At 40.7% G+C, this 16,467-nt stretch overlaps 1 protein-coding gene across 1 annotated transcript in view; it reads left to right on the forward strand.

Moving 5' to 3' along the window:
* LOC148869932 (serine/arginine-rich SC35-like splicing factor SCL33) overlaps nucleotides 1-13,991 on the forward strand; it is a 31,742-nt gene extending 17,751 nt beyond the window's left edge. Inside the window, exons 3-6 of the mRNA XM_088971154.1 lie at nucleotides 6,466-6,543; nucleotides 8,288-8,452; nucleotides 13,398-13,529; nucleotides 13,621-13,991. Of these exons, the coding sequence (XP_088827280.1) occupies nucleotides 6,466-6,543; nucleotides 8,288-8,452; nucleotides 13,398-13,529; nucleotides 13,621-13,831 (586 nt within the window). The 3' untranslated portion in view covers nucleotides 13,832-13,991. The remainder of the gene's footprint in view (nucleotides 1-6,465; nucleotides 6,544-8,287; nucleotides 8,453-13,397; nucleotides 13,530-13,620) is intronic.
* Nucleotides 13,992-16,467: the final 2,476 nt, after the last annotated feature.

Raw genomic sequence — 16,467 nt, forward strand, 5'->3', positions numbered from 1 at the left:
TCGGACGAACGGAGACGAGTTACGTACCAACCTCGACCTACTGGACGAGGTAAGGGACCTCGCACACATCCGAACAGCGGCATACCAGCAGCAGGTAGCTCGCTACTACAATAGCAGAGTAAAGCAACGAAGCTTTCGAGTCGGCGACCTGGTCCTTCGTAAGATTATGGTGCCCGAACCCGGCATGGGCAAGCTTGGACCTAATTGGGAAGGGTCCTATAAAGTAAAAAGAGCGCTCGGGGGCGCATACGAACTCGAAACCTTGGAAGGCAAACGAGTACCTCGAGCATGGAACATCGTGAACTTAAGGCGATACTACCTATAAACCACCAAGCGAAGTGGACGAAATCAGGCCCTATGTGCCACGAGGCAAGCCAAGAGGAACTTCGGCGTAGACAAACAAAGAAGAGCATACTATCAGCTCGGCAAAAAATCAATTTGCGGCATAAAAAACCGCGGAAATTTAATAATCCGGACAGTGGCAGACAAAGAAACAGTTCGGGGAAGATGAGCAAGGGGAAAAAGACATACTCCATTGCAAGAAACAGTACATTGGCAAAAAAAAAATTTTACATGCCCGGAGCCACGTCTTCGCCATCGGAAGGCTCTTCAACAACACCCGAAGGCCCTGCCTCTCCTTCAGAGTCCGGCTCGCCATCGGCAGCATTGGCCATCTCCTGAGTTATACGCGAAGTGGATATGGCACTTACATCGAGGTCGGGGTACGTATTCCGGATCATCCACCGACTCAACTTGAACCCCCTCCTGTAAGAGTCCACCACCAGATCGTCAAAACGTGGAGAGGCAATGTAGTCTTCAACTGCCTTCTTCTTGGCGTCTTCAATGCCTTGGGAAAAAATCTGTGTTCTCTCCCTGATGTCCTCTTGAAGATATTCGACTTGATGCTGCAAATCCAACTTCAAGTCCGCCATATGCTTGACAACTACCCCCATGGCCACGGCGTCACGCTGAGACCTCGCCTGCCTGGCCATCGCGACGCGAGCAGCCTCTTCAGCAGCGTAAGCAGCCGCCTCAGCAGCCCGGGTATTTGCCTCTGCAGCACGGAAAGCTTCTTCAGTAGCATGAGCGGCAGCCTCAGCAGCTCGCGCCTGTCGCGAGCTCCTCTCCACTTGGGCCGCCAAGGCATGAATTGAAGAATTCACCTACCAAAAGAAACAAGTGAGCAAATAACAGCAGAAGCAACAGAATAAAAAAGGAAGACAGAATCTAACTTACCACCATGGCATGTGTTACGGCGCGGCAAGCAACCTGATTCAAGGGAAGATCGGTCCACGCCGCGACCTCCTCAGGGAAAGTAGCGTCCCTACTCTTCTGAAGAGCGTAGTTCGGCGACAACACGCTCCTAAACTCCCCTTGAGCTCCCGAGCCCGAGGACCCAGCCCGCGTATGAGCAGACCCGGAGTGAGCAGGAGCGTCCGTATGAGTAGTCTCAGCGTAAGGCGCCCCGGCAGTTTCGTGCACCGGTGGAGTCACTTCGGGCTCCCTGGGCAGATCCTCCGGCGTATGGTCTGGAACTTGGGGCTCCTCATCCAGGGGCAGCTCGGTACGAGTTCGCTTGGCGACCCGCTTCCTCCTCTTCATACCTTGAAACAAACGCCCCCCGCGAGTTCTCTCCGCGTCCATGACACATGTAGAAATGAGTTCGACATCAAAAAAAAAAAAAAACAAAAAGAACAGAGCAAGAAAAAACCGCATGGCTAGAAACCTACCCGAACTCAGGCCGGCTACAATAAGCTTGGCCTCCGTTAAGTAGTGGTGGCACTCTAAGCCTTGCCGCGCCCATTGCCGGAGGCCCTTAACTGTCTCTTTATCGAGAGTCACGCCTAAATCGGGAGCGGCCTCACCCCACCCGGTCTGAAAAGGCCATCCTTGTGCACTTCGCACGCCGAAGTAGTCCCGCTTCCACGCCGGGACCTTGTTAGGAAGATCATGCAGAAGCTTAAAATCTTGGCGAGGAGAAAGGTAATACGCCCGTCTCCCCCCAGGAAGAGAACCCGCCTGTCTCTTGAGCATCAAGATAGAGGTGAATATCTCTAAGTCCAAGGGAAAGTTCTGCTCGCAAAAAAGGGAAAATGTCCCCACCAGGTTCCGAATAGAGTTCGGATGAAGCTAGCCAATGGTGACACCGAAGTGGTTTATGACTTCGACGAGAAGGGGATGGAAAGGAAGTCGCAACCCCGCAGCGAGCTGCTCTCGAAAAATCACGATCTCGTCAGGACCGTGTTCCCAATGAAAGCTACCCGAAGGAATAAAGTATGTGTACCCCCAGGAAGATTGTAAGACAGAAGTATGGATTGAAGCCCCTCAGGCGTCATGGTCGAAGGACCAAACCTGTCTAGCATCCGACCTCGGCGGGAGGTAGACGCCAAACGGCCCAAAGCGACTCGGCCTACTGGTTCATAGTCCTCAAGCTCCACCTCTGGATCACTGAGGCAGTCTGGGGACACGGCTCGGTTGGTGGAACCTACGTCGGCCCTACTCGAAGAATCGTCTGAGCTGTCAAAGCTAGACATTGGGGAAAAGATGGATTCAAGAAAGTACTCATCGGAAAGTTTGAAGAACAAGCCAAAGAACCGTGAAGACTGTATAACCAGCCTTGACGCGAGCTGGAAAAGACTTGGACGCGAACTCAGTAGACAAACCGCAGAAGTGACAAACCGACCGGGGTCCCCCACTATTTATAGCTACAGTAACCAAGAATCGACCGTGCAGACCGAAGACGATCCGACGGCCCACGTTCTTACCGACCGCACAACCCTTAAGGTCGGGACGTGATTGGCACACGTCTTTCCGAAAAAAGCGAAACGTCAGCGCACGTCTTTTTGAAACCGACGTCGCTTCGACACGCGTCTTTTCCGAAACTGACGCGCCACACGTCTCCCTGACAGTCGCCCTCGCACGTATAGCAGTGGCACGCCTTTTTGAAATGACCCGCTGTCACGTCCCAGCGGCGCGAATTGGTTTGAAATTTAAAACGCGCGCTGTCACAACCACCAGCGTTCTTGAGTAAGCACGTTTCTAGCCTTCTCGGAAATCGAAAGAACCCTAGCAAAAGCATCTCGTGCAGTGAAGGTCCGAAGGACGGGACAAATCCACCTGCTACCTCGCGAAAACTCCCCGCACCATGGCAACACCCCCGGCGCAAGGAGTGGGGGGCAATTGATGAAGGAAGATTTGGCTCGACCTCTCTATTACGTGACACGTGGCAGAAACAACAGCTCGGCAAAAGGGGCCAAGCCTAGGCGGGAACAAGGGGACACGAGCGGACTGAACTCCCTACCGGGGGCCCGAACTGACCCACCTTGTAACAACTCGGAATACACTTCGCCGAACTGACCCACCTTGTAACAGCTCGGGTTATACTTCGCCAAACTAACCTTGTAACAACTCGGGATACACTTCGTCGAACTGACCCACCTTGTAACAACTCGGGATACACTTCGCTGAACTGACCTACCCTATAGATACCTCCGAGCTCAAGACCGCCTCGCTCAGCACTTCGCATCACTTGGCACCAAAACTAAACAAGTCGTACCACGCCTGACACTAAGGAAGTTCGTGCCCAAGGGCGCTGCGCCTGACTGACTTGGGATCTGACGTTTGGCGGCAGCACCCTAAACGGTCACCTGCCACCGCCACTGACACCGCCATCTCCAGTTAGATGACGGTTAGGCAGTGACGGTTCTGTCTCAGCAGAAAGGACGACGGACGAATTGACAAGGACAAGGGTAATCATACTTGGCCTGACAAGGGCCCCGGGACGAGTGCACGAAGTGAATATAAGAGCCCCCTGCCCCCCGACAACAGAGGTATGCAAACTTTGCGCTATCTGGTATTACCTTGCTTTTGAAGGATTCTAACTTGAGCTTCGGAGCCTCTACACCGGGTTCCCCCCGGAGCTTCTCAATCTCCGTTTCAGGTTCCCTGTTACCCCGTTCGGAAGCAAGGCAGCGGACAGCTAAGACCGGCCGGATCGCGCTCCATCAGGTTCGATTTCCACAATCCAAAAGTGGAAGGGGACTCTCAGGTGGTCATCACTTAGACAAGATGTAGTATCCAAATCCCTTGGGTTTTCTAGCACAAATTTACGGAGTTTGATAACTTAATAAGGGAGCTAAATGTTTCCTTTAAATGGGTGGGAAGAACAGCAAATGGAATGACACTCTATCCAAACAAAGGGCTTTAAGACAACACTTGCTTTGGGAAAATCTGTGAACTCTTGTTCTTTTGGGGTTGATCTTACACCCATCTTCTTGTAATCTTTAAGTTGCATTATAAAAATTACTTTCTACTGATAAAAAAAGAAATTCAAGAATTTTCTCAGAGGGAGAAAAGTAAGGAGGCTCTAAGCATAGTTGTCAAGGTGACACGTAGGCAATAAGGCGCCCTTGGAGGCTCGCCTCGCCTAATTGCCAAGCAGTTTTCTAGTGTGTTAGACAAACCTTTTATATTCTTAATTTTTGAGGTTATAATTTTAAAATAGACATTTTTAAACTAAAATATTCATTTTGCGTGTTTATATACTAATTTCTTTTTATTATTTTCTTATTTGTTAGGGTTTTATCAACACAAACAATGCTAAATGCTGTATTGAACCCTGAAAGACTTCAAAACCTGAACAAGGAAGAACTTAAAATGTTGTCTAACCAACAAATTTACTTCTTTTTATTTACTAATTTTGTGTGTATATACTATATACCAATTTTCTTCTTCCACCTTTTCTTTTCTTCTTTTCCTATAACAGAAATAGGGGTTCAGCCTTTATATTTTTTTGAATTTTTCTTTCTTCTTTTTTTTTCTTATGAATATGTTGATTTTCTATACTTTAACATGAAGTTTATACTTTTCTCATGAAAATTATGGATAATTATTAAGGAATTATGATTATGGAACCTAGGGAACCACCCTAGGATACATATTTTTTACTCCAAAAAATCCATTGCCTGGGCGCTCGCCTTGGTGCCTTGAAAACTATGGCTCTAAGTGAGTCCATTACAATTAGAGTTAGCCCATTGGTTGAAGTTCTTGAAACTTTCTCGTTTGTCACAGTGGATGATCTACTTAGAAATTAGAAGGAAGTGGCTGGATCGTACAAAAAGAGCAACACCAATCCGTTGTGATCTCTACTGGATACGAGGTTCATTAAACTTGATGGCATTAGTATAGTGAATCCTCGTTTGTCAGGAATATGAGGGGTATTCAGAGGTTAGGAAGGAAGGTAGCTGCTCTATTCTCAGGCCTGGCTGGTCTGGGTGATTCTCTCAGGACAGAGGTCATGCTACTATGATAGGAGTACAAAAGGTAAAACTGTTGAGCATTAGGAAATTAACTATTGAAGGAGACTCAAAACTGGTAGTGGAGTGGTTAAAAAGTGCAGAAATGAAGCTGTGGAATTACAACAGTGAGAAGAAAAAGTTTAAACGGTTGACCAAAGATATGGAAGTGAGAGTACAATGGACTAAGAGAAGTGCAAACTCCTTTTCTCAGATGTGTTGGCAATGCAAGGGGAGAGAAGAGAAAATTTGTTTTTATTTTTTTATTTTTTTTGATAAATGAGAATATATTTTATTAATTCTGAAGGTATAGGCATTACAAGCATCTCTTAGAGAGGCATGAGATGCTACCTCTCTATAAACAAAAACAGAACATTAACTATTACAAAAATATTACAGGTGGGCCCAAAACAAAGATTGTCTATTCACCCCTTGTCGGCAAGGGTATCAGCTAACCCATTTGCCGATCTCTTCACCCATTCTATCCTCAAGGTCATATCCTTGGTGATCCATAAAAACTTTTTTATCTCATCCCTGTAACACCATATTACAGAATCTGGATCATTTAACCAACCCACCAGCAGTTTTGAGTCCCCTTCAATCACCAAATTGGTTATATTCAATTCATTAGCAATTCGTGCTCCTTGTAAGGCAGCAAGTAATTCTGCCTTGAGAGAGTCCCCAATCCCCACTGAGCCAGAGAACAAGGCTAACAGTTTGCCATCCGTCTCTCACAACCCTGGAAGAGAAAATTTGTTTTTTTTTTTTTTTTTAATGAATCCAGAAGAGAAAATTTGTTCTGGGTGGTGTTTGTAAAATAATGCTCAGGGAGAGATATGAGAGCTCATCTCCCAGTCTTTGTATTTACTCTGTACACATATTTTTTATTATTTAATGAATCTGCAGTTATTGGTAAAAAATATTTAGCATTTATGTCCCAAGCCTTGGCACAACTAGAATCACTAATTTTGAGGTGTCCTTGAAATACTGCATTTTTGTATGTTTATAATTTTATATGTTTTAGTCAGAGAAAGCATTTTGAGTTCAATCACCTGATACCTTTTAGGCATGAACATTATTAACTATTTGATAAACCACATCATTTTGTATTAGGTTGCAAAATTTATTATATTGTTTAGCTTTGTATTTATGTTGCTGACTTGTTCTGCAGGCCAGAAGACCTACGTAAGCCATTCGGACAATTTGGTCCTCTCAAGGACGTTTACTTGCCTCGAGATTATTATACTGGGTGAGATATTCCTGTTAAGCTACAATAAACTGAAGTATTTTGGAAGCTGTCAATTTTGGTCTTACCTTCTTTTTCTTTTTCTTTTTTTTTTTTTATGTATCTTTGTATATGTACAGTAAAAAGTTTTCCTATTTGGGTTAAGTAGGGAGCTTCCCTACACAGCCCCACCTACTTCTGCCATGTGAGGAGGTCCAGTGTTTTAAAAGTGCAAGGGGCAATTTGTGCCCAAAGAGCAAGGCATAAGGCAATAGGTGTGTGTTTTTGTAGCAAGACACAGAAATGCAAAAAAGTAAAAAATAAAAATAAAAATAAATTATTAAAAATAATATTAATTATAAGTATAAACTTAGATTTTAAAATGAATGTTTTAAAAACCTATTATTTAAAATTAAAATACATAAGCATACCATGTAAAACATATTGAAGTAAAAATTTAAAAATAAAGTCAAATTTCAAGCTTGTAAAACCCCCAATCTCTTTTCTTTCCTAATTGCAGACAATCTCAAACAAGTCTGTTAAGGTTTTAAATTCTTAATCTCTACACACAAAAATGATTTTATAATTTTAATTGCCTTTTAAGAAGATATTTTATTAGGATGAATGAATGAACAACATTAGAAAATAGGGGGAAGGTGCTTGGTTGGGGGGTCAGCTGCTAGGTTCAAAAAAGAATGGAAAGCACAAAAAAAAAATAAACAAAGCAATGCCTGGGTTGAAATGCAAGGCACACAAGGTGCACGCCTAGGCAGTGCCACACCAGGAGGGTCTTTTGAAAATGCTGCGCCTGGGGCCTAGGCGCACTTCAAGCATGCCTTTTAAATCACTGGGGAGATTATGTGGGTGATCCAGACTTTCTATTAGATAGGGCATCCACTGGATTGGCCACATGCTCATTCCTTTAGTCTACATCTGCCCCATACCTCAGCTTGTACAGGGTTTTGGGTTTGAAAATGAGTCTCTGTGTTACCTTGCCCTTGAGTTGAGGAAAATGTTTCTGCTGAGAAGACATAGACACATGTTCTAGTTAAGCTCATAGCAACTTTCTATATTTAAATATTGGAAAAATAGAGTGCTTTTATTTCTCAAATAGGATTAAAATCCAAGGCTGGAGTATGGATGATGTGGAATGTGGGATATATGACACGGCCAATCCTCATAAGATTACTCCATGTGGGTAAAATAGTCTATTTCCTATAGAAGTTTCCTATTTCATCCATTAAGAAACTTTAAAAACCTTCATTTTTTTGGTTTTGGTAAATATGTGTTGTATTGAATGAAATTCGGGTGCCCATCTCCCTGCCCCTGTTTCCTATTCTATATTACTATTGTAATGATGAGGATTGTTGTTTATTCTTTTATTAGTTAGTTGGATCTTTTTATTAAAGTTGTTGAGGTTTAACAGTTCAAATAAAGTTTTGAAGACATCAATCAAGTAATAAGAGTTCTGTTGAAGATGTTAATGTTTGTGAAGATTGGAAGAGAGGTGGGTTTGAATACATTTTGAAGATGTTCAAGTCTTGAAGAATTTGAAGTCATCTTAAAACTGACATTTGCAAGGTCAGCAGCCATGTGCTTGCTTTTACTTGAATTGCATAAAGTACCTTGTACTTGCATTCCATATTTCTCAGGGTTACATTGGTGATTTCACCCATCAAACTTTTTTTTACATGCACAGATACTGCCACCATAGTAATTGGTGGTTATATGACCATTCTTTGTGATACTAAACTTGTCTATGTTGCAGTGAACCACGTGGCTTTGGGTTTGTCCAATATGTGGACCCTGCTGATGCTTTAGAAGCCAAATATCAAATGGATGGACAGATTCTTCATGGAAGGGAACTGACAGTTGTATTTGCAGAGGAGAATAGAAAGAAGCCAACTGAAATGAGAGCAAGGGAAAGATTGAGGTAAACTTGGTCTTCTGTTTTTAGGCCATCACCATTTCTGATTAGACCCTGATTAACATACCTGTTTGTCATTAACTTAATGTGCAATTCCATATATGCCGTCTCATAGACTTTCTCTTAGGCAAGTAACAAAGATCATCATCAATCATACGCAAGTAACAAAGATGCTACCCAATAGTGTAGCATTACTTGTAAAAATTATTGTGCTACAAAGTTTGCAGAATTTTGATAGCAAAAGAAAATTGTGGAAAATGCATAAGACACTAGGATAAATCCCTTCAATCTCCCCTGGGTTTTCAAAATAGCCTTAAACCTTCCTCAACCTTGACCACCTGCCATTAAACCTCCCCTGACTTTTGGGGATAAAGGGACACATAGACCCCTTCCATTACCTTTAAGTGGATAGAGGCATTATTAAATGCCTGTAGCCTATTATGCCCATACTAATTCCTCCAATCAGGTTAGTGGATTTTTCTGATTCCAACTTTACCCTTGAATTGTTAATATGGGTAAATATGTAATTAGTATTTCGTTACTTTTAAGGAGCCTCCGTCTTCATTTCATAAGAAACTAGTGGGGAGTGGGGACCCGTGCGATGCACGGGATTTGTTAAGCAAACACTAAACAATAGAAACATAAGTCTATACAATTGTCTTATATTTTCAAATTTTAAATAATTAATAATTATTTATATTTTGGGTTCGACTATGATATGGGAAAGATATGATATCTGAAAATTTTTGACAAATCAATTGGTATCACAAACGTGGTAGCCAATCAGGTGTTATTTATCAAAATTCATGGGTGGATTTTGATTGGTCAAAACTCTTCCGATACCTTATCTTTACTGTATCATAGATTTTCCCTTAGATTTTATATACTATTTTTAATAATTTTTTACAATAAGAAAATAACAATAATTAATTTCAGCTAGGGTTGTTCATTAAACTGATGAAACCGACCATCTATTCAAAGAATAGATGGTTATGTTGAGGTGGATCGGCCTTCTAGTAGGTGTTGACTCTACTAAAGCCTATAAGATGGAGGATGAGCCTCTGGGACAGAGTATCTATTCAGAGAATCCTCAAACACTGTTTCTCTAGAACAGATGGGAGCTAGCCTTGAATTACCTGCTTTTGTGTGTAAGATGGAGGATGAGCCTCTGGGACAGAGTATCTATTCAGAGAATCCTCAAACACTGTTTCTCTAGAACAGATGGGAGCTAGCCTTGAATTACCTGCTTTTGTGTGCGATGTGGTCTCTTTTGTGGTTTAGAGAAGACAGAATTCACAACTAGTAGAGGCACAAGATCAGGGTATCGGTACTTGGGATTTGGGTTTCAGCAATGTCTGGAGCATGAAAGCATAGGAGGAACAGTCGGTGGATGCTATCCATTTAAAGAACTTGGCAGAGCATGATCAAGGAGAGGCTTACGAAAATTTGGAGCGTGGAGTCTCTTCCCCTTTACTTCCTCCTGCTTGCTCTCTTCCTGTTTATAACCTGCACTTTTCTGATGCTCACCCTATTGTTGTCTCTCCTCTGTTGTTGCAGGTCCAGCCTATTTTCTGCCATCCCAGAATGCTCTCAACTCAATTGCCACTTTGATTAGGTGTGGGAAAAATTCTTATGAGGACCTAGATGAAGAAATGGGAAAAACAATGAATCTAATACCAGAAGGTTTATCAGCCTTGGTTGTTGAGAAGAGTTTAGAAGGGGTTGGGGTAAATAAACTTGATCTTCAAGTGTGGGATACCAGTCAAACAACTTCCCTTGTTTTGGAGAGATCTGGTCCAGTTGTACAAGAAGAGAGTCAAGAGGAAAGGGCAGGAAAGAAAGTTGAAAAGAATTTAGGGGAAACAAAAGTATACTTGAGGAAAGGAGGAAAACAGAGGAAAAGAAATATGAGTGAGATTGAAAAACATAAATGTGGAATAGCCTATGAAAAGGAGAGTAGGAGAAAGGAAAATGATTTGCTAAAATTAAAGGAATCTTTTGGGCCTTTTAGTTTCATTCAATGAAGATCCTAAGTTGGCATGTGAGAGGTTAGGAAGTGCGAAGTAAAGAAGAATAATAAGTGTCATTAGGAAAGAAAGGTCAAACTTGGTAGTGATTGCTTTTTTCTTTTTTTGAGAAAAGTTAAAGTATGATTGTATTAAAGTAAAAGGTCCTTTGTACAATGAATATCTGTACAAGTAGCTGACAGGTTGGACCTCAAAAAAAAGGCCATCCTTGACAAAATACTATCTGACATGTAATCTTTAAACACAGTATGTATAGACAACCAACTCCTAATAAACCCTATAGCCATATTGATGACCTCAGCTTCAGAAGAAGCTTTATGTTCAAACGTCCTGTTATTCCTTGCCAGCTACCGCCCACAGAGTTGTGAAAGGGATGGAAGACTTGGTAATGATTTAAGAGACTAAATTATTAGAATTAGATAGAAGGTGGATCAGAAGCACCTGTGGAGCTAGGGGGCTTAGCTGAGCTTTTGCCCCCTCTTGGGGAGCGTCAAGGGGAATTCTTACATTTTGGAGGAATGAGAATTTGGAATGTGTGGAGTTGGTTGGCCAATTTTCCATCTCTTTAAAAATCAAGAGATCCTCTGATGGGAGAGAATGGGCCTTAACTAATGTCTATGGTCCTAATTCTTATAGAGATACAAATCTGTTTAGGGAGGAGCTTTCTTCAGTTAGAGGCTAATGGGAAGGCCCTTGGTGTCTGGGAGGGGATTTTAATGTCATACAATTACTGGAAGAATCAAATAATCCAAATCAGGGCATAACCACTAGCACAAGGATTTTTAATGGACTTGTAGACTCTCTTGAGCTGAAGGAACTCCCCTTATTGCATCCTGATTTTACATGGTCAAATTTTCAATCTCCTCCTTCTTACTCTAAGTTAGATAGGTTCCTTTTTGTGGAGAGTTGTAAAGGCAATAGACAGCATAAAGATAAAAGTTGTACATTGAGTAAAAACCTTGGAAAGTAACCGAAAGTTTTCAGAATTTTTCTGTAAATGATATAATAAGAGTCTGGACTGAGGTGGCACAATCTTCTAGAGTAAAAGATAGGATAATGATGGATTGGAAACCTCCGGAATGCAACAAAGTAAAACTGAACTTTGGTGGAAGCTCTTTTAGAAATCTGGGTATGGCAGGAATTGGAGGTGCATTCAGGAGCTCTCAAAGCAGGATATTAGCATTGTCTACTCTGGGCCTATTGGAATGGGAAACTCTTTAAAAAAACTAAATTATGGCTCTGCTGCAGGGTCTAAGAGACTAACAAAACAGTTGGGCTATAGGCAGGTGGACACGGAAGGGGACTCAGATCTAATTATTTCCTGGGCAAGCTGCAACAGGCACATTCCCTGGACTCTCAGACATGCATTTAGGGAAGTGTAAAGTATTGCAAAGGACCTAAATGCTGACTTCAGGTGAGTGAGAAGAACAGCAAACATTTGATGGAATTCATGACATCAGCCCTGCTAATGGAAAGTATTGCAAAGGACCTAAATGCTGCAACAGGGACTTTGAGGCAGCAACTGTTTTGGGCTACTATGTAAAACTGTTCTAGCTTTGGGTTGAGCCCTGTTAATTGAATCTATTAGCTTCATTTTCATGAATTTAATAAAATACCTTTTCTGCTGATAAAAAAAAGGTAAAGAGAGGTTTAAAGGTATTTTACTTTTTTTTTGTTAAAGATTTAAGGGTTTTTTGGTTAGTGTTTTAATGGTATTTCAGTTATCAAACATTTGATGATTTTACATAAGGGTAAAATTGGCATTATAATATGTTATAAATTCATGACATCAGCTATTGCTGTTAGATTTCTAACAGTAAAGTAATGGTCTAATGGAATTCATAATCTGTATTCTTTAAGTTTGAGTGGGGTAGCCGAGGCTACTCAAATCTGCCCAAAAGTCAAGGGAGGTTCAAGGGCAGGTCAAAGTTGAGGGGAGGTTTAAGGCCATTTCAGAAAACCCAGGGGAGGAGGCAAGGGATTTACCCTAAAGCACCATCATCTTCCACTTTGCAGTGAATGTATTCATCTTCGTTCATCTCCATCATCATTGCCATCACATCTTCCCAATCTGGATTCTGGATGAATAACATGTTGCCCACATTCTAGGACCTCACGCAGACAGATGCTCTTTTAGAGGGTAATTTTATGCAAGGAGGCTATTGCAAACCATTCAAGAACTTCAGAAGAAACTTGTCATGAGGAAAAGAGTGGTCCTGTGGTTACTAATTTTGTTCTTTTTAGGGTCTACCTCTGCAGCCACCCGTGGCTCTATACCAACCTTGGCTTGTAGGCTGGAAATCTTACTCTTCTATAAGTAGTACCCATGGCCATAAAACAACCAGAAACAAATTCTTGGTCGAAAAAAACACCACCACTGCCACTACTACTACAATGGCTGGGTGGGCATGTCAGGTGGAAATGTACAAAGTTATCAGCTAGTACCATTAACAAAGGTCGTCAGGTAGTGTCATAAATAGGATGATGATGCTAGACCAATAGAAAATGGATGAAAAATCTTATCTAGAGATCAAAGCGAGGTTGTTATTAATGTCTAAGGGAACCAGTGGGTGTTGGCTAGGTTTAAGATGGGGTTTTAATTGCATTATCTGGGATATTGTAAGCAAATCGGTTTAAAGGGGAAAGAATGTATTCACAGAGATTTGTATCAAACTGGAAACCAACAACAAGACTTGCATTGGGCCCAACTCAATGAATTATATTTTTTTATGAGAAAAATTTATAATTTTACTGAATGGTGTTCGATGAGCAAAGAAGTCATACTCTTCCTTAAGGTTGATTCTGAAATTCTGTCTTCGAATTGCAACTCCAGAAATTGGCACTAAAAAGATGCATGTGCTTAGACTTTCTACCCCATTTTTTTTGTTCAAAGGTTGCTTATGTGGTCACACTCTTCTTTACAGGGGTCGAAATGACCACAGGCGTTCTCCTCGTTATTCCCGCTCCCCACACTACTCCCGATCACCGTGTCGAGTAAGATCTCGTTCACGTAGCCCTAGTTACGATTCTCCATCCCCTAGGCGAAGGCATTCAAGGTATGCATTCCTTTATTGGTTTCTGCTTGTGTGCTAATTAGCTTAACATGGTATTTGTCTTGCTTAACAGAAAACTCGTTACTTGATGCAGATCAGTTTCACCTCCAGCTAGAAGGTACTGTCGAGAGCGATCATACTCTCATTCTCCTTATGATGGTTCAAGGAGCCGTAGCCATGGTCCAAGTAGGAGCCGAAGCCGAAGCCCAGAAGAGTACACAAGGAAACCAGAGAGGGAAAGGTCCTTGAGCCAGGAGAGGGGAAGGTCCTTGAGTCAAGAGAGAAGAGGGTTCTTAAGCCAGTAGTCTACTGGTAGAAAAACTGCAACCCGATTGGTCTTAGTGGTTACTTAAAGTGACAGCATTTATCAACATGACAATGTATCCCATTAATCAGGTTGCCATCAAAACTGATTCATAGATTTTCACAGTTTGTTCAAATTAGCATTAAATTGAATTTGAACAAGTGTTGTTACTGTTGTAGTAGGTAGCATCTTGTTTTCTTGTTTGCAGTTTCTAATGGAGTTGGTAGGCATGCGGGGTGCGGTTTTTATTCTAGGGAAACTGGTGGTCATCCAATCAGTAGTAAGAAGAATTTGAAGGGTAAGGAAATGATTTTGTTTTTTCTTTGGTTGAGAAAAAAGCAAGGAAATGGCAACATGTTATAGAGGAAATTGTATACCATCTTTTCAGCTTCCAAAAACTTCAGAGGGGTCTTTTTATTTGATCAAATACTGCGGTCTGTTTCATCCTAAATCTCACTCGTTGCGAAATCTATCAGGCAAGGTTCAAAAAATCGTTACATATTGGCCTGTATTAGCCAATACTTATTGTACTGGGAGCACACCGATATGCCCTTACAGAATGTATCAGGGTTTTGACCGGTTCAGTGGTGGAGAACCTTAAACCGGCCCTCCTGAACTGGATTTGAAAAATAAAAAAGTAAAATAAAAAAATTATATATATATATACTGATACTGCCCTCCCCTACATACTCTAATTTCCATACCAAAAACAAATCCTCTAATTTCAATGCTTGCATTCACGTCCAATGTTCTCTCCTTTCTCCTACGTGGTTTATACTATGATGAAATCTTCTCTCTCTCTCTCTGCATGACTCCCATTAGTACCGTGATTTAATTCTAGGAAGATATATCATACGAATACTGCAATTGCAAGTTTGAGTGTTTGACCCTATGATTTAATTCTGATATGTAAAATTTCAGTTATAAGGCTTGCGGGCTTCTCTTAATCAATTGTTATATTTTTATGATTTTATCCAAGGTTCTAAATGTCAATGTGGCGTATTGGTCTGTATGGGTATTTTTTTTTTTTTGTGTCATATTTATTTTCTTTCGAAATTGGTTCAAAAGGATTGGTTTAAGTCCCGACTATCTTCTGAACCATGCCGTAACCTGATACTCCCCCTATAGGGGCATAGTATGTTGAACTTTGGTTTTATCCAAACTTTTGGACCAAATTAATGGTAATTCAAGTAAAAATGAATTTATATATAGATTAGCTTGTCATGCGTAAAATTAAAAAAAAAAAAAAAGAAGAAGATAATGTTGTGAAGGATTGAATTGAAACCCATACAACAAAGTTGAACATCATTGCATCAACTAAGTTTGGAACAGACTGTATCTTGAAGAGCCATACAAGCTTGATTTGAGCATCTCTTTATCAGAAATATTCAGAAATATTGTAAGGCTTTTCTACTTTATGCTTTCTAAATGTATAGTTGTAGATTCTTTATTATACCTTATTGATTCTTGTCTGGCTTTCTCAAAAATATTTATTATTGTTGTTGATTTTTAATTTTAGATAATAAAATAAATAAAAAGAGAAACAACGTGGCAAACATGGCATTAATGTTGACAACTTCTGATCTAAATGACTATGACAAGAGAAAAATGTTTTGATAATTTCTTTGACAAAGAAGGTGACGGTGGATAATCGTCGTTATATTGCTAATTTCCTAGAGAAGTAACGGTTTTATTTTCTTTATATAATCATCGCTATATTGCCTCTAACATAAGAACTTTTTTTTTTTTTGTTATTTGTAGAAGCCAAGAGAAAACTCTATCAGAAAGTAAAAAAGTAAAAGACAAATAATGCTTACCCTTACCCAACTATTGGAAGTGATTATCCACTCTTTAAATTATTTGTTTTTGTATATTATTAATAATTATTGATTAGAATAATTATCATCTAAACAGTTATTCTTCGAAGATATAATAATATTTGTACATTAGGGTTTTGAAAAAAATCTAATTTTTGATAATGTCACTTTTCCTTTGGTTTTATTTTAAATTATTTTTTATACTAATAATTTTTCTACATATATATTTTCACACTAGATACACATCAAGGTTCTAAATATCGATACAAGCCTAGAGGTGTAAAGTGGGCCATGTCGGGCTGGCATGGCACGGCCCGTGGGTGGCCCACGCTAAAGGCAGGTCGTGCCATGTTGGCCTGCATGCCATCATGGGTTGTGCCGCCCTCCCCGGTTTAAATTTTGGAGGTTAGCCTAGCACGGCCCAGGCCCAGGCCCAGGCAGGCTCATGTCGTGCTATGGGCCTAGGTCGGGCTGGGCCATAGGGCGGGCCTTGGGCCTGGGGCGAATTGGGATAGACTCACTGAATGGATTATTATCATATCAGAGATTCAGGATCACTAGATCAGGATTCAAGAATCAGGGCGGCAAACGAATAATAAATTAATAACAAATTTATGATTACCTAATAACCCAAAGAATAAATAAATAAAAGTATAAAACAATTCAAATAGGAATTTAAGAATTTTATTTCATTTAAATTTGAATGAATAATGATACAAATTACAAATCATACAATTATACAAATATTGAAACTATGAAATATACAACTGTTGGATACTTCATAAACTTCATACTTGGATGAATGAAATATGAAAATGGA

The sequence above is a fragment of the Nelumbo lutea genome, chromosome 2 (assembly GCF_056320005.1).
Source record: "Nelumbo lutea isolate HS-2025 chromosome 2, American lotus-T2T, whole genome shotgun sequence".
Lineage (NCBI taxonomy): Eukaryota > Viridiplantae > Streptophyta > Magnoliopsida > Proteales > Nelumbonaceae > Nelumbo > Nelumbo lutea.